At 40.5% G+C, this 18,457-nt stretch overlaps 2 protein-coding genes across 4 annotated transcripts in view; both read right to left on the minus strand.

Moving 5' to 3' along the window:
• The window catches only part of ZZZ3 (zinc finger ZZ-type containing 3), a 53,523-nt gene extending 45,765 nt beyond the window's left edge, over positions 1-7,758 (minus strand). For 2 of the 3 annotated variants that reach the window (XM_071750441.1, XM_071750439.1), the window contains exon 1: positions 7,607-7,758. The gene's annotated coding sequence lies outside the window, so the exon portion shown is untranslated. Of the gene's footprint in view, positions 1-7,059; positions 7,159-7,606 lie in introns of those variants that run through there. The other variant, XM_071750440.1, reaches the window with a different exon arrangement.
• LOC139798767 (uncharacterized) lies at positions 7,603-9,798 on the minus strand. Its single transcript, XM_071749803.1, has 2 exons — positions 9,745-9,798; positions 7,603-8,148 (listed from the first exon to the last, which is right to left on the minus strand). The coding sequence occupies exons 1-2, from the start codon at positions 9,796-9,798 to the stop codon at positions 7,603-7,605; spliced, it is 600 nt and encodes a 199-aa protein (XP_071605904.1).
• Positions 9,799-18,457: the final 8,659 nt, after the last annotated feature.

The following is an 18,457-nucleotide window of genomic DNA, read 5'->3' on the forward strand; positions in this document are numbered from 1 at the left end:
CCATTCCACTGCAAGAAATACTCCAAGTTAAGAGTTTTTTTCAGACAGTTCTACTTGACAATTTCTTCTCAGTTACAGCTCTTCAGGTGGAGCTTAGGGAATAGGTGCATCTGTCTCTGCCTAAGACTTAAGCCTTTGTGCCCTTACTGCATGAGATACTGTGACCCTTTTGTAATACTCTACAAAAACGCCTCTGTACTGCAATGATAAAGATAATGAAAATCCCTGGAATACTTAAAGTATTTGAGGAAACCAACAAATTCCTTTTCTGACATCATTCATATATAGTGACATGTTTGCTTTCTTCCTTTATAGATTTCTAGTAATAGGATTCTCATTAGCAGCTTTGAAATCACATTTATTTAACAAAAATAAATTGTAAGAAGCCTTTAGGACTAACTTGCAGCGTGCCCTGCTGCAACTGCCACTGTATGTAAGCAAACATTGCATCAGGATCTAAAGCCAATCCCACTTTGAGTTACCAAAACAACGTTTCTCAAATGTTTATAGTGACCCACTTCCCATCGATTAGAACAGTCATGATAGATTGCGAAGTTAAATTGCAGTTAAAGTTTAATCCATAACATCAGGATTTTAGGGCTTTTTTTTCCATCTCGCCAATTACAATTAGACAGTAAAAGACTGAAAGCACTATTTTATTTATATCCTCTACGGTATTTTCCAACACCAAGAACATGATAGAGTTTGTTTCACTTTAACCCTTTTCCTAATTACAGAGCACATACATACAGGACACTGAGTCTATCCTTCTTTCATTAGTAAGTCCTAGGCAGCTTTGTCAAATTTCAGAAGTCAGAAAAGCTTGAATAGTCACATGTAATGCAAGCAGTTGATTTTTAATAGAAAAAAATTAACAAAAATTCATTAAACTCAATTTGGTTCAAATAACAGTTTCAGCAAATTGTCCAGTCCTTCTAATCCTAAAAAGCTTTAACAGCTTGTGTGACGGTTAGTTCATCCAATTTAATAAAAATTTTAGAATCACCTTAAAAAAATCTCAAAGGAAAAATTTTGTTTAAAAATAGTATATATAGTAGAAAGCATACACTTCTATTCAGGTTTTTCCATACTGTTGGCTATTATAAAGCAAGGGGCACAAAAGACTGAAATATTTTTCTAACTAATGGAACACAAACTGATTTTAAATAACATAATATTTACATGAAAAGCTCTTTGGGAACCTGAAGATACCTTGAAAGTGATAATTATCCCTCAAAGTAAATCTCTCAGGTAAAAGCTGATACCTCTATTTTACAGAAAGAAAGCGAATTGCACTATTTGCTCTGTTTCAGAGCCTAGGATGCACCTGATTCAATCCCTAGTTAATCTTTTGAACTCTGCTACTCTTCCATAGTATTCTGAAAGATTTCAACTCTTAGGTTTATTTCTGCTGGATCACAAAAAATGCATGAAGTCAAAGACATTAAATCTACAAGGAAGACAATTAAAGTTGTTTTCAATATTACATAATAGAATTAGGTTTCATTTAATAAATTAAATACAGAAAAACCTTTAACAAATATATTTTTTAAAAAACCCAAACCTTATAGACAGTTACATCACTATTTTTTTTACTCCGTTGTGAAATTCTGTCTTGCTTTTTTAAATCATGGCCAGGAAAATTACAAAGATCGTAAAAATGTGGAGAGAGCTAACACTGACAAGTCCTCCCACCTCCTGTGTCAAGAACACATCAACTATACCTAAATCCTCTCTGAAAGGAGGTCATTTAACCTTTTCTAGATCACTTTCAGCAACAGATATCCCATTACCTCCCCCAGATATCTAACCCTGTGATTATTTATCTATAGAGCTGAGAAGCTTTTCCTAACACTGAAATCTCTTTTCTGTGCTGTTTAGGACCCTAATTTTTTATCCTACCTAGACAGGACAGTTTATTACATTCTTCTCTATAGCAATTTTTACTGTATTTGAAGCCTATTATATCTCCCCATATCTGCTGTAGAATAAACAAGTGCAATTCTTTCAGTCCTTCCTCAAAGGTCATTACTGCAACTACCCACTACTCTTCAATTATTCCAAATCTGTTTGAAGTTACAAAAAAAATTGAAGCAGTATATTATCTGAGGTCTCAGGCTGAGTGCTGCAGCAGAATTCCATCTTACACACCACAACAATCCTGCTCACGTACCCCAGTATGACTCTTTTATAGAACTGTCATGACTCCTTTGTGTTCACTTTGTGGTACAGCTGCTTATTTGCAGAACTGTTGCCCAGCCAGCTGTTGCTTGTATTTAAATTTATTGTTGCTACCCAAACATACTATTTTGTGTTTCTCTTTGCTGCACTGCATCCCATATAGTTCAGATCATTCGTCAAATTTGTCAAGACCATTTCACATTCTAATGTTTGTATTCCCTCCCAGGCTTGTACTGTACAGGCTTGTATTGTCCAAGCACTTAGAAAATCTGCTTTGTTCTATCATCCAGGTCACAAATTGAAAGAGTAAACAGGATTAAATCCAGAAAATACACCTGCACAATTGCATGCCTTAAATCTGAAATGTCCTTAGAGCGCTCAATAAATAAGTAACCAACCAGCATGGCAAATCTAGTCTGACAGTATCTGTTTTGGGTGTTTCTAGATTCTTTAGCTGGGGAGGCAGAATTCCTAACTTCAACACTATCGTACAGGCAGAGTATCTCTCTCCACAAATATTCATGGGAGGCTCTACCACTCTTCTCCCCCTTTAATATATCTGTAAGTAGCACAGTAACTCAGGTGCATAGCTCCTACAATTCTGAATCTGGGGTACATCTCTTTTTTTCTTTCCTGTACTAGAGATACTACAGAGACACTTCAATTCACACAAACAAATCCTGACCTCTGAAATTGAGATCTTCTCTACCTAGACATATATATACATATTTATATGCATCAACAAAACAAATAAAACAAAAAGCAGGATGTTGCCATTTATGTGTCAGCGGGCAAACTCTCAAGAACATTAATTTCCTTTTTATCTTTTAAATTTTCTACATTAAAATAAGTATCAAATCACTAAGTTTTAAGGACACAGATCAGGTATTTCTCATGGCAAAGTCATAAAGCTGACAAAATCCCTCTGCTCTACTACTACTATGTATTTTCTAAAAGGTAAGCTTTTACCCTTCTTACCACTAGATTGTCTGGCACACACCCACTAATCAAAACAGGTATTTGTGTTTAAATAGTGTATTTAAATCTGAAATGGAAAAAACATCTTTAAAATGTTGCACAATTGCATTGTGTATCTTGCCAACATTCTTATTCCTGTGTCTCACGATGAAGTTCAGTAGAGTAGAAAGTATGGGAGCAGCTAATGGCAATCTAACAGACAAAATGTCACTACAAGGAGAATCAACTGTTTTCTGAAGCACACAAAGCGATCAGGTTAATGCAATGCAAAAATTTTTAAATGAGTATCAGGTAAAGCTTTAAACATGAGGTGATGAGCTGCTGAAACAAGCAACACAAAAGGAATTCAGAGGGAATGATCTCAGTACACGATGAAGATTGGACCAGCTGATCTTTCTGCATATTTACGTTCAACTGAATTTATTATAATAATCAAAACATTACTGCAAGTTAAGCTGCTAAGCTTTTTGTCTTAAGATAAATAATCTGCCATACAAGGGCTTTTTACAAGTTTTTTACAAGGGAAAGTAGTGAATTGCAAACTTGTAACTAGTACACAAATCTTGAACACAAACCACATGAATTATCAACTTATTATGCTACTAAACTAAATCTAAGTATTTTGAGTGTAAAGCTGCACCTAATCACAGAATCTCTTTTAAAGTATTTTTGTTTGGAAAAGTGCCCAATAAGAGAGAGAACACACTACTTACTGTTCAGCTTTGCATTTCTTAAGTGTTTTACAAGTAGGTCTTCACAAAACTAAAATAAACTCTCAAAACAGTTCTTCTACATGCAAGGCAGTGTGAAGCAGAAACCATGTTTACAATGTTCTTACAACAAGAGCAATATACCCTTAAGTATTAAAGTGCAAAGTTTACCAGAAGCAAGGTCTTACAATCAGCAGCCTGATCGCTAGAAAAGAGCAAATTTGGAAACTAAAAAAAAAAAATAACTTCCTCACTACAGAGGTGAGAAAGTTTCTAGCTTTCAGCAACTTCACTCCCGCCTACAAAGGTGGCAGAATTTTTCTTTTTCAAGGTTTCTAAGGACAAGTGCTACAAATATCTGTCTGAAATAATCTAAGTACTTCAAAGCAGCCCTAAAGAAAGAGAACAACAGGTCTTAAAGTACTGCACTCCTGGAACTGTAAGTACTATGTAAATCTATGAATCTAAGCAAGTGCTGAATACCTGAAAAACGTTATCTCTTGCAAATCTGGTTCTTTAGGACCAGAGAGACCTGTATCATCAGTTCCCACACAATGCAAAGACTTCGAGTTTTGAGAAAACCAAAACAAAAGCAAGCCCCAACAGCTTAGCCCTGGAGACTTTAAAGAGAGCTTTTCAAATGTGAAATTTAAAAACAACAAACAAAAATCCCCTACAATTTTAAGGAGGACAGACTGCAAAGACTTCTGTTACAACTTCCTGAGTACTTTCAGAAACATTAAGAAAACATTTCTTATTTCCCTTATTCAACAACGTGGTAAAAAAGAGAGAAAGTCTTTCCACCTTGTATTAACCAGGCAACTCTTACTGACCAGAAATCAGCCTACACAAAAGTACCTAGACCCATCTGGAAGCAACAGAAACAAACAAAAAAATAATTCCAAAGTCTCTTGGAAATGCTGGGAGCAAAGCCTTCACTACACAAGTAAATTAGAAATTCTGATAACTATCAGAGCACAGTCATGTGTTCAGCTGTACAACAGAAGCCCATACTAGGTAGGAAACACAAATTTTGTAAAATAGAGATAGAGTTTTTTTTAAACATTAAATGTGTAGTAACACTGAGCTCAAAAATCCTATTTGCTACTGCTTTCTTTCCAGAAATGTTAAAACATCACTGAACTTCATGACTTATTGACCACACTATTTAAGGCAGCCTCTCTTTTAGTAATTATATATTTGGAGTGCAAAGGAAAAAAAATCCTTCAGTTACCAGTGGTAGAACTGAGAACTGCAACAACTACCTATGTTGGTCTAAATAACTACACGCATAAATTATGAACAGTATTTCAATTTAAGGTCATAACTGCTGCTCCTTACTGACACACAGAGCTATGTTGTGTAAGAGTCATTCATAATAAGTCTTACTGTAAATTCAAAATACAAAATTAAATGAAAATGGTTATGAAATAAGCATGATGGTGCTGAGGAAAACCTGAAAAATTGTTCAGATTCTGAAAGACTTGCTAGAAGCCTCATGTTGAAGTAAATTACTGTTAACCCCTCCTAAAGTGGGTGATTTCACCTGCTACCTATTTTTTGAACATTTTAGCACATGCTCCTCACTTTAAAAGGGCAGCATTTTTCTCTCCTACTGTTTTTCTTGAACACCTTTTTTCACTTCAGATTGAGCAAATTGTTAATTTAAGATTAATATAAGATTAAAAAATACCTGAAAACAAACTGCAACAGTAACTTGCCAACTTAATTTTCTAAAAAAAATATACTTATGAAAATAATAAAATTTTGCTGTTTCCAAATCTACTGGTTCCTATTTGATCACCAGTCCTTGTAGCAGTTAGGACACAGGGGAGTGTAATACCTAACCATAAGTTATAAATCCACCCAAAAGCATTCTCAGAAGGTTGCACAAGTTAGTATTTAATACAAAATGCACAATACACTTAAGAGTTGCAACTTAAAAGCCTCAGTAAATTATCACCATGATGTTAGTACATTAGTAGTGACAATATTAATGCAAAACATGCAAATATCTGTACAATCACTGAAGAGCCACTACAATTTGTTTAACAGTAACTGCAAGCATATTTCCAAAACAAAGCTTGGAACTTCAAAGCCTCTGGAACACATTCTTTTGCAAAAATTATTATCACTTATGTGGCAGCCTAAAACTAAATTAGCAAAATGAAGAATTGTACTCCAAGACTACAAAAACTGTCAGTGTTCCTGGATAATCAGGGATGGAATACAAGACACCATAAGGAAGTAGCAGAACCATATGCTCTCCCTGAAGAAATATCAGGACTAGGAGACAAAGGGGATATTGCTGAGCTGGGATTCTTAGATACTACTGGAACAATAAAAAATAAGTAAAATATATTTTACACAACTAGGATATAATGGAACATATATCACAGCATCAAGAGAGACCAGATCTGCGATGTTTAATAGTTCTCTTTTTAGACCCTTGCATCCTTAAACATCAGTGTTCCTACAGGACAGGAGCAGTCTGACTTCAACAGCAGAAACCTGAACGACTACAGAAGCAACAGCAAGGGACAGGTGTGAAAAACATGCGGAGAGCCATAACACCAGTAAGAGTTTGTGGGGTGGAAGGGCATGTTGGGCTGCACCTTGCTCGGGGAAGAGCCAGAGGCCCTCTGAATGCCAACAGAGCCTGCAACAATCAAACAGAGCCGAACAATCACAGGCAGCCGAGTTGGCGCCCTTAAGTTGAGCGCCCGATCCAGCAGGTGATGTGGCAGGGTGGCGGGGGACAACCCAGGGGGACAACCCAGGGGCTCCGCGGGGCACCACGCAGCCCACCCGGGACAGCTCCAGCAGCACTGCCCACAAGCCCGGCACTCGAGGCTGCAGGGCCTCGGAGGCGAGGGCAGAGGCGGTGCGGCTGCTGGAGAGGAGAAAGCGCTGAGCAAACAACGGGCCTCAGAGAGCCGGAGGCGATGGGGGCTCCGCCGCGGCGCGGCCCGGGCGCTGCCAGGGGCAGGCGTGAGGTGAGCTGAGGTGAGGCGGGGCAGGGCCGGGGCAGGGCCGGGGCGGGGGGGAGAGGGGGAGCGAAGCGGAGCCAGTCACGCTTCCCCGGGGCGCCCAACCCCGCCCCGCCCCGCTCCCCGTGTGGCCCGGGGCACGATAGCGGGGAGGAGGCTGGTCGCAGGGTCCCCGCCCCCCGGGCCCCCGTTACCATTACCCAGCACGCCCAGCGCTGCGCCGCCATCCCGCAGCCGGCCCGCTCCCGCAGGGAAACCGCGACCTCGCGAGACTTCGTGGCCCCTCCGCATCTCTCCTCCTCCTCCTCCTCTCCTCCCTCCCCCTCCCCCCCCCTCCCCCTTCCCGCCCGGCCCCGCGCGCGCGCACCGTCCGCACTCAGCTCAGAACCAACATGGCGGCCGCGGCGTCGCGCACGTGCTCCCGGCCCCGCCGCCTCCGGCGGGCGCGCGCACGGACACACACGCGCACGCGCGCACACGTAACGCTCGCGGGGGCGGAAGGAGGCGGAGCTGCCGCGCACGCGCGCGAGGCGCCGCTGCGGTGCAGCTGATTCGAACGGGGCGCGCGAGCCGCCACCTCCTCCCCGCACGCGCTGGTCACGTGGGGGCTTCCCCCCTCTCATTCCCTCCTCCTCCTCCTCCTCCTCCTTCTCCTTCTTCCTCCTTCCCCCTCCCCTCGCGGGTTCCGAACTCGGCACCATCCGGGTCCCCCTTCCCCCGGGGCCGGGCCCGCGCCCGAGCCCTCACCTGGCGCCCGCTCCTCGGCACGGCGGGCGGTGCCGGCCCGCGCAGCCCCGCGCTCGGCTCGTTCCCTCCGTGCTGCCCGCACCAGGCGGCGGCGGCGACGGCGGCGGCGGCGGCGGCGGCTCCGCACAGCGCCTGCTCCCCTCAGCGCGGCGTCGGCTCCTTCCGCTTCCTTCCCCTCCCCCTCCAGCCGCTGCGGCGGGGACCCGCTCCCTGCAGCTCCGCCTGCTGGCAGAGGGCGGAGGCGGCCGGCCCGGCCTGCCCGCGGCCAACAGCCGAGGGGGTGGGGGGAGAATGCTGCCCGGGGGCGGGGGTGAGGGCCGAGCGGCGCCGCGCTCAGTCGTGCCCCGCGGGGTGGGCCGGCCCCGGGAGGCGGCGGGGGGACGGGACCGACCCCGTGGGCTGGGGCAGGTGTCTGGCTGGGTGCCCTGAGGGACGGGGCGGGCGGTTGAGGCGGGGGGGGAGGCAGAGGCCGAAGCGGCGCCCGGCGGCAGCGGGGGCTCTCGCCACACCGGGCAGCGCCGCGGCCGTCCCGAGCCTGGTGACTTGCGGGTTTGCGGCAGTCAGGAAGGGGAACGGGGAGCAGGGAGCAGGGCTCAGGGGCGGCGTTCTGCTGGCTGGAAGCGTCGCTTCCCGAGGTCGCTCCTGGCTCTGGTGGTCCCTGTGCAGGGCAGGTTTGTGCCCCCATAGCTGGGGCTGTTCTATTCGCGGGTCCTGAACAATCCCCGTGCTCTCTCCTGACTTTCTCACTTCAGGCAGTGCCTCAGGAACAGGCACCGTGGAATACTTCAGCCTTGTAGATTATGACTAAAACTTAACCAGTTGTTCTTTCAAATTTTGTATTTTTAGTTCCTACCTGATTCTCTGCTGGCGTGTATGTGATCACCAGGAGTTACTATTTAACGCACGCAGTCTGCTCCAAGAAAATTGTTTACCTCTGTACTCCTACAGAGGGAGATGAACTATTCAGTGTCTCTATCTTTGTGACAACTCATTCTTTTTCTCCTTATATAACTGTTAAAATGCGTCTGGAAGAGCTTCGTGTAGCCAAGAAACACAGAAGACTGTTTTCTGTTAACTGCTTAGGAAATTCAAGAACCTTTCCATTAAAAACAATTAACAAATTTCCAGATGGCTAGAAAATCCTAAGTTAAACCAGCTTTCTGTTAACAGAAGATTAAGTACTGAAGAGTTTTCAATTGCTTTTAAAATTAGTTACTGTATGGTAATTCAACTGATTGATACTCTTGTAAAGAATCCTATTTAATAAAATACTAATTGCTCAAATTGCAAGGCTAGTCACACACATATTCTGCAATGCCAGAGTCTACAGAAAAACCTCAGTAGCTATTTTGCTTTCCCAAGCAGTTCTCAGTTTTCTCTGCATCTTGCTGACTTAGAACTCTTCTCCTGTGATCAGATTCAAAACAACTGAAATCCCATAAGAGGGAAAGGAAATTTTTTTTTCTTGAATCTCTGCCACTGCTCTCAAGCAGTCTTCTGTCTGCATGCCCAGATCTGAAGGAGGAATGGAGCTTTTTGTGTTACTGCAAGAGCACCTGTAAGCACTAAAAGGCTGAATTGCAATTCATTTAGGAATGTGTTCACTTAGCTAAACAGCTGCAGTGGCTACAGATACTACTGCATTTCAGAAAAGTGTCACCGCTTTCACAGTAACTGAGGGTTCTCAGCTGCCTCAGTGCAAAATCAATTGTTCTTTTTGAGGTGGTTGGGTTTTTTTGGGTGTTCTTTCAAATTCCCAGAGCCCTTTAAGGGTGCGCTTGAGCAAGGGGCCTAACCCAGTGGCCTGCTGACACAGGAGGCAGCACTCTTCCCCCCCCCCCCAGCACCCCATTTTGCCTGCCCCACAGTCTCTCCTACTGCCTGCTCTGGTGCTCATCTACACACACAGTAAACCAGTCAAACTTCCTAAGCCACCAAGAAACTGTTCCTGTTTCTGGTGTGTTAGTTTTCAGCTCAAAAATAATGTGTGTTGGCTCACTGTGGAGGCCAGCATGGGAGATGGGGATGAAAGACTCTTGCCAGTAGAGGAGAGGAACAAGACAATCCTTTTTTGGCAGCAATAACCTTTTGGCAGCAGGATTAAACCAGTCAAACTATATTGTTTAACCACACCCTACACCAGGATTTGCCTTTAATTCACTGAGGAGGACTTTAATATTATGTTCTGCCATCCTGCCTAAGAAGGAATAATGTCTGGTGATGGGAAGGAACAACTGTTGTTAATAGTGTGATGTTCAGGTAATGGTTCCTGTAATGAAAGGGATACTCCTGAGGCTCCTGCCCACCTCTACATGCCCCCTGCTTCTCCCTGGATTCAATCCAGCCATTGTATATCTACAGGGTATTTTGGCTCAGCTATCCTTCCAGATGAAAATTAACTGTATGCTAAGAGGAAAAAAGCAGCCCATGTGCAGTAAGGACTCAGATCAACCAGGTTTACTGAGACCTACACCCAACAGAATTTACATTGAAACCTGGAGAAACCTGCTTTGTTTGAAGCTCGCAGGCTGGGGCTTTACCTTTGCTCTGTTGTCCCCACAGTTCAAAGTCTCTTTTTCATCCACTCATGCTACCCTGTACCAGCTTTTAAATAGTTCCTAAGCATGATGGAATATGGTCCTGCCTATAAGCACCATGTTGCTTTTTCCAATATATTTTCACTTCCAGCCCATCTCCCTTGCTTCTCATATACCCTACCCAAACTTTATCACATTCCCAAGTCTTGTGGCTGCAGTTTCCTCTCTGCTACAGCATCTATCTCATACCAGAAATCAGTAGCTGCATTTTTTATAAGCAGCTTAGACTGCTACACATTCATAGGCCAGTAACAATGTCTCTGGCCTCATCAATGTTGGTAGTAAAAAAAAAACAAACCTCAAACAACCCACTATTCTGATCAAGGGAAAATGGTGTTAATGACAGCTTCTCAGCATGTTACAATGGGACAAGATAAAAAGCACAAGCTCAGCCCCCCTCCCCTAAGTCAGTACCTCCTACCAAATCAGGAGCTATTTTATTCCTCCGTCAATAAAACCTCAGCTGTTTGTGCACAGAGAACTGCCTAAGACCACAAGGTCCAGCTTAGATGAAGCTGTTATATGGCTCATGCTTTCAGTGGCAGCACTGCAGCTTCTGCCCATCTCAATCCCTGAAATAGCTTAATTGCATCTCCTATTATTACAGCAAATTAAATGGGGTTGTTTTTTTTTTATTGGATGACAAAAGATGGACAGAGTTCACTCTTCACAATTCTGCACAATTGAGTAGTTGATCCTACAGGCTATCTAGGTTAGTTCAGTGACAGCCACCCTGGGATCTTCGTTCCATAACCCAAGAACAACTTGAAAGCTGTAACTGCTTGCTACCCAACACTGGAGTTAACACAGGGATTATGGTTTTGACTACAGCTCTAGATCTACACTGGCTCTTGGAAAGGGTACGTAGGATGAGGAAGAACATTGCTGAATTCATCTCCAGAGTTCAGCTCAAGCTCCTTTGTTCTGACTCAAGGGCAGCTCCACTGAACTGGCTCATTGTGTGCAATTACTCGGGTGGCTGCACAGTGAGCCCTGGACAAGAGCAGGGAGACTTTTCCTACAGTCAGCTTAGGTTCAGTTGGGTCAACTTCCACAGCATGGCCCAAATCCAATAAACTCTCCTGAACTGCACACGAGTTGACTCAGCACAATGCTCAGAAGTCTCTCTACTAATTGCTTTACCATCTTTACCAAAAGATAATTTTGTTTGTAGGTACTTTATAGGCAGTCTTTTAAATTTTGTATTTGTGTATTTCTGAAAAAAAAAAAACCAAAAAAAAAGCAGCACTTACATTCTTGAGAAGAAAGTTCCAACGAGAGAGTAATAGAAAATAAAGTTATAAAAGGGAAGGAAAAGGGAAGGTTTTGTTGAGCTAAAGAGAAAAAAAAATTAACAGTGTTAAGACCAATTTCTGCTTACTTATGTACACTTACACAGAATCACTTCATGGGTTTTTTTATTACAGGTCCTCTGTTTTGCTGCTCAGTTCTGCCCACTGCATTCACTGGAGACCCCTAAATTCTAATTAATTTTTTTTCCATTCATGCTACCATATGCAAAGAACAAATACGAGAAAGGCTAGATTTCCCTTAAGATCATCAACAACAAAAAAACTTTTTTAAAGTTTTTACCTGAAGCAAATGCTTCAGATAAACAAAGCTGGTTTGTGTCTAAACTTTAAAAAAGAAATAAATCTGGCTGAAGACATTCCCTACTGACTCATTTAGGTGTGGCTTCAGTACCCAGTTTACATCAGAGACTCTACAGACTTTTTGTCACAACTTTTATTAAAATTTACAATATTATTAATTCAAATAAATGTTTGTAAATATATTTCCACTACTTCAAATACTACTTGGACAAAGACTTTGCAGTATTTATAGAAGTTAGTCTATCAAAATTAATAATAAAAATTACTAAAATAATTGAAAAATGCAACTACAATTTACTACAAGTGAAAAAATACATTTATAGTAAATTGCACATAATGATGAAGGGTCATCTGGTCTATGATCTATTCAAAATAAATCCATTCCAGCCACAGGTTTAGAACGCCTGTTTTTAAGATACTTCTTTTGTGGGAATAAGGCAGGGGGAAAATAAAAGTTATACCTTTTTATTAAACAAAACAATCTCCAGTCATTTATTAAGGATATGTACATTAGACAATTTAGGAGTCTAATAAGCCAGAGAGCACTCCAGAGTTAACTTTGGCTACTGAAAGATGTCATATTCTATGTTGACAAAGCAAGTTGCCAATTACAGAAGTTAAACACATTATGGAAGTTATTAGTTCATTTCCATTTTATGCCTGTATACTTTAAGTATGAGCAGTCTAACCAAATTGATCTAAAAATCTGCATTTGAGTCAATCTAAGTTATTTTTAATAATTAAATTCATTAGGCTATATTCAGTACAACATTTAACCACTCCTGAGTCACGAGGTTAACTCCATTATAGATGTTTGGGGTTTTTTTCTAAGTTCAATAGAGACTTCAAAGTCAAGTAGATATGAAATGAGAGCTAGACTGTAGTGCATTATTAAAAACTTATTCCAGATTGGAACTCATTAAACTCCAGAGCAGTACACTAAGAAAGAAGCTCCTTATTTTTCAGAATGTATTCTACTTAGGTCTTTTGCTGCAGAGTGAGGCTTTACATTTTGAAACAATATTTGCCTAAAATATTTCAAGCAAACACTTTTTTGCTTTATTTCAGTTATTTTGAGCATGCTATTATTCTAATGTATGAACTTTGACTCAGGTTAAAAAAACCAGAGCAGCAGTCTAGAGACACTCAGGTTCTGAAAGATTTAATATATGCAAGACAGGGAAGTTTTGACTAAATGGGACTAGAATAGAAGTTGGACCTATATGTTTTTTAGCCTACAGCTACTGAAAAATTGAAGTCCATAATTAAAAGTTGGTTAGTTTACTCTAGGAGTTTTACCCCTTGGAAATGTTACAGACTCCTATCCAAACAATCAATTTTCTTTTTTCCCTCTCCTTTGGAAATGCCTTCTGTTACATGAATGGAGCACTCTCAGGAGTTAGTGGTTCTGCATTAATACTTTGAATTATGTACAAGCCACATAAAGATGTGTCAGGTCATGGAGCATCCCTGTTACTGTGCTGACCAACTTGCACATTCTTACAGGTCTTAGACCCCAATAAAGGGCTCTATTTTTGCTCAAACTGAAGAGGATGTAGTAAGTTCAGTGTAAACCAGAAAACCACAGATTAGTTCTTTTCAAATAAGATGTGTCTAAATCCAGAAAAAAACAAGACCTAGCAGATTTCTGCCTAGCCTTTAGGCCCAATTTTTTTTCCAAAAAGAAAAGTTTTTTAAAGACAAGCCTAGCCTGTGAATGGGGCCCTCCTAGGCAGGATATGAAAGATTGAATTTTTATTTAAACCAAATTGCCATCACACAGGAGTGGCCACCAGCACCACTGACAGTTAAAAAAGGAGAAATCCCTGTTCAGGGTTCAAATCCAAAATGAAAGGTCTGCACTTTTCAGATTTAGGTTCACAGTATGGCTGGGATGCTTAACATCTTCTGGAAGGGGCTTGCAGAACAGAAGCCCAGAAAGTGCTTCCATTCCCTGTATCTTTTTAAATGTCAACAGAAAGAGCCCAGGAAGACAACCTTCTGCACTTGAGTATGCAAACTCAAGGTCACACATGAAGTTCAGATGCTACTGATGTAGTTTAAGAGACAAATTACCTCCACTAACCTGCTTGGTTGGAAAGCAAACTAATTACACTAAAAACAAACAAGGTAAGAGAGTGTACATTTCCCTTACTGCAGATCATTAAGAAGATGGGACACCAAAGAAAAGTTCATAACTAAATGTCTTATTTCTTGCTTTTACAGTTAAATTGTAAATATAAAACTCCCAGTACTAGATTAAAAATGTAATTCAAAATATTGCCTAACTAAATTAATAGCTGCCAATTGAGCAGCATTTTTGCATGTTTGAGCCTATTTAGTTTGTTATAGCTGAAAATCTCAAAGTAATCTTCTGGTCCTAAAGAGAAGGTGTGGAAGCACACATCCATCCACAGCATCAGCAAGTGCTGCATCTCTCTTCATTTGGGTTTGGCATTTTAAGAGACACCCAGGGGAAGAGGGGCTGGGGGGAGGAAAGCAATGTGTCACCATGGTAACCTGGACATCTTGTTTTAGCATGTACATTAAAAAACACAGGACAGAACAGAATTAGTCACCTAGAAAAATACTCCTGGGCAAAACTATGCACAGAAAATAAAACTAAATTAAATACATTGTCCTGCGAGATAAAAATAAAATTTACTGTTTTCCATTTCTGATAGCTGACAATTTATTTAGAGTTTTTTCTTACTTGTAAGAATTAAATGCCTCCTCTCATCTGCTCTCTTTGTGCATCATTAGTACTTTAAAAATCTACTTTCTCATGTAATAAGCTATTCCAAAAATGGATCTTAAAGTTTTTCGTGAATTCCAAGTGAGAAAGGAGGAACATATCTGGAAATGAAATCTTCTCAATTTCATTTATATTATGAAAACATTTTGTGGATAGTCACTGCTTTATTTTTTCACCTGCCATGACAATGAACAAATAAGTAAGACAAAGAAATTGAGATTTGCTAGCAGTGCATAAAGGAGTACCAAAACTGCATAAATAACCAGTGTATTACTATTAGTCCCACTTTGCTTTTTTACTGACACTTCATTTCACTTCATATAATGGTATATAATCAGGAAGGTATCATGTAATTTCTTCATGTCTACTCATTTCAACAACCAGAGCATGCATTTTACCTTCTTAGCTAATAAAGTCAATCTCAAACAAGTCAGAAAATGAAATTTCTTGCTTAATCATCTCAAGTGTCCTGTTTGAAGGTCCTATTGCATTTTCTTAAGCCTACACATTTACCCATCTATGACCCCTACAAGGAAACTTGTCAAGTGACTTGGCAGGAAGTATCACTAACAAGCCACAAAAACTATCAGAAACATCAGTAGTGGGTTTCTCACAGAAGGACCTTCTTTTTCTAGTTGCATATCTCAGCTGACACACATTTAGAAGAAAGAAAAGTTTTGTGATAAGAGTAAATAATATCAGCTTTCTATGAAAAACACAACTCTGCTATTGTAAGCAAGCATCTGTAATATTAAACTTATAATAAACAGATAATGTTTTCTCTTACTGCAAGGCAGTGTCCACATTGTTTTTTTATGGAGACGCAGCCTGTCACCTTGTTGAATGGATGGAAGCTGGTCACATGTTTTAAACAGCTATATATATTATAGAATATATTAAAGAAAACAAGTGATACTTCTCCCTTTTTTACTGAACAAGGCTATTTTCTAATCTGCTAGTATATCAAAGGCTAATATAAACCACATTTGTTTGCAACCAGAAATTTTCTGTGAAATAACGCTGAAAGTGATTTGTCTTTTTTTTTTTTTTTTTTTTTTTTGCGACACTTCAGAAATCTAGAACTCTTATTTTGCTTCCTGCTACTAATTGTCAGCTCTGGATGGCTTAAGTATAGAGGGAAGCCAGAAAAGCCATCTGTTTGGAAGAACGAAAAAGCCTAGTTGTTTTACTCATTTCCTGGGCAAAATGAAGAGCTGAAAGGTTTTCAGTGAGAAAACTGCTTAGACTGCACTAAGCCAGATGTATATAGGGAATTCAAAAGGAATAAAAGGAACAGAATTTTCTTAGTTCAATAGAAAATACTTGCATGGCAAATATGAAACCACGTGCCCCTTTAAGCTGATAGTCTGAAGTTTTCCTGTAAATTTTCCAAATCTCAGGTTTGCTTTTCCAACTTAACTTTGTAATGAATAACAGGATAACCTATCAGTAATAAAAAGAAATCAAATATTAGCAGTATCATTATAAATAAATGCCTATAATGTTAACTTGAAAGAAACTCCTTGGCTTCTGTCCTTAAAAAAACAAACCTAGGATATCTTGTGCAAGAAACAGCCAGTTACTGAGTTTTGAATCTGATAAGCAGGATTCTTACATAATGCATCAGCATAGCACATCAAATTACACCAGATCGCATAAGAAAAAAACCTCAGGCCTAGATGGGCATATTTGTGCATGAAAATTGCCTCATCCACGTAATATATTTGATAGACAAACATATTTCTAACACTTTGTGCTGATCTCCCACGAGTGGGACATACTGTTAACTCGACTTAGCAAAATTACCCTGCTCTGGGACTCTCTTCTGAAATACAGGACCTTACAAACTTACAAAAGGCACTAAACATAAAGTCCTTCAGATGTCACTGAGTGTTGCACTCTGCTAGAAGGACAGAATCTAAAAGTACACTGACACTTAGTTCCAGAGTAGGCACTAATGCACTACTAGTTGTTAGAATTAATCTTCTGACATCTCTACCTTGATAGCTTGGTCAAAAGTTAATTCCTCTCAGCATAGCTCTGCTGATAGAATGTTATATGCAGTCCCCAAGCAAAGATAAGCAGACTAGAACTTCAATACTAAATACGATATAATCAGGGAGAAATAAGTTAATTAAATAAAACCCCCTAAATAAATTAGCTACCTACCTATAGTAGGTCTGCAAGTCACAGTCATATTTAGACAGTAGTAAAATTCAAGTGCAAGATCTCTTTACCTCTGTCAGGGATGTGTAGCAACAACCGATGTGGCTGTTCTCCCTCTAATTCAGATTTGTCAGGTTTTTAGTGTCTCACCACAGAGAGCTTACCCTTCAGCAGTTTTTGTCAGATAGATACTAGAGGAAACTTTACAGCCTGTTTTTGCTGTATTTAAGCAGCTCAACAGCTGACAGTGACAATAATATTCAAATAAAATACAAATAAAATATGTAGAGTTATCAAAATGGCTCTGAGTTGTCTGAAAGGAAGTAATAAAAACAGCTTTTTCCCTTTTTCCATCTTATTTTGACAAAGAATTTGAACACTGTATGAAGTGTTCTAACTTACCCAACAAACTCTCAGGCCATTACTGATATGAAGGCTGTAATCATTACAGCAGACAATTGAGTATCATTTGTTTCTTTGAGAACAAAAATCTTTAACCATAAAACCAAAAATAATTACGCTGGTGCCTCCAGCCACAGTTCAATTAAGAAACTGGAAAAATAGATCGTGTGCATTTTTATGTCTCTCTTTATATATCTATCCCTAGACACTGGATTAATTTATACTTGCAGAAACAGCTTTTTGGCCTACCCAAGTTAAACAATGAATTTGCATCACAGAATCATCTTCAGAACTTCCCTCATTTTTTAATGTTCCACTCACAAGAAAGGAAGAGACTGGCCTTTAAATCAGGAGAAGGATAACGTGGGATGATTTTACAGTTAACAAGCAGGTCATTTTTCTTGCTTTATTAAGCAGACTGACTACTTAGCTCTCATCTCTGAGGCCTATAATGAGTGCCTTATTTTACTAGCAAGCAATTCGATAGTTCCTCTGCTTATCTTTTTCACTCCAATTACACTGTTGAGTTACACAGTATCTGCAGCACTCTCCTCAGCATTGGGGGTTCAGTTGAACAATTAGCTATCTGGCTTTCAAGAAAACTTCAAAAATTAGAGGAATCAAGCTTTGCGCTGGTAAATGCTGCCCTACCCAACCCACACCCCCAGTTTTCTCCAGAAGACAGGATTAAAGTTACCAGACTGACCAACATGCTTTAAGTCTAGATTCCCAGGCCTAAAACAAGGACTCCACTGGATTTTGCCCTTCTTGAAATGACAGCTTCCTTGGCACCCAAACACATTGCTATGTTTCCTCAACTGGAAACAAATGAACAAAGAATCCAAACAGTCTGGTGAAAGGCTTATGAAAAAAAAATAATTTCCACAGCCCTTTCCCTGAAATGCATTCTTGCTTTGCTGTGAATCTGACAGCTCTTCACAGTAAAGGCTTCTTCTTTACCTATACTGTGAAGTGTTGCCTTCCCTCCAGCATACACAAGCCATCCATCTGGAATTCTCCCACACTTCCTCACATTTAAAGACTACTTCCATTTCTGTGACATAAAATCCTGTCAAGTTCTCAAAGGGCAAAAAGCAAGGCAGTCATCCCTGTCTTGAACACAAACACTTCTACTTCATTGCAAACTCAGGATTTTTATCTTTTTTTAAACCATAAGTTATGGTGTGAGGATGATTTTTGCAATGGTGACAGAGGCATTCCAGAAACTCTGCTAGTTTAAAGTCTACTGTTATTGATTTATGGGCATCAAAGTTTAACATTATGTTTGACTATAGATTCCCAAACGTCCAGTGGAAAA

The sequence above is a fragment of the Heliangelus exortis genome, chromosome 8 (assembly GCF_036169615.1).
Source record: "Heliangelus exortis chromosome 8, bHelExo1.hap1, whole genome shotgun sequence".
NCBI lineage: Eukaryota > Metazoa > Chordata > Aves > Apodiformes > Trochilidae > Heliangelus > Heliangelus exortis.

Excerpts from the sequence above, each read along its gene's own strand:
- LOC139798767 (XM_071749803.1), bottom strand. The coding sequence starts at position 9,798 with ATGGCAGAACATAATATTAAAGTCCTCCTCAGTGAATTAAAGGCAAAT. Across the intron at positions 8,149-9,744 it reads AATTAAAGGCAAATCCTGGT|TCACCAGGCTCGGGACGGCC; the intron begins GTAGGGTGTGGT and ends CAAACCCGCAAG.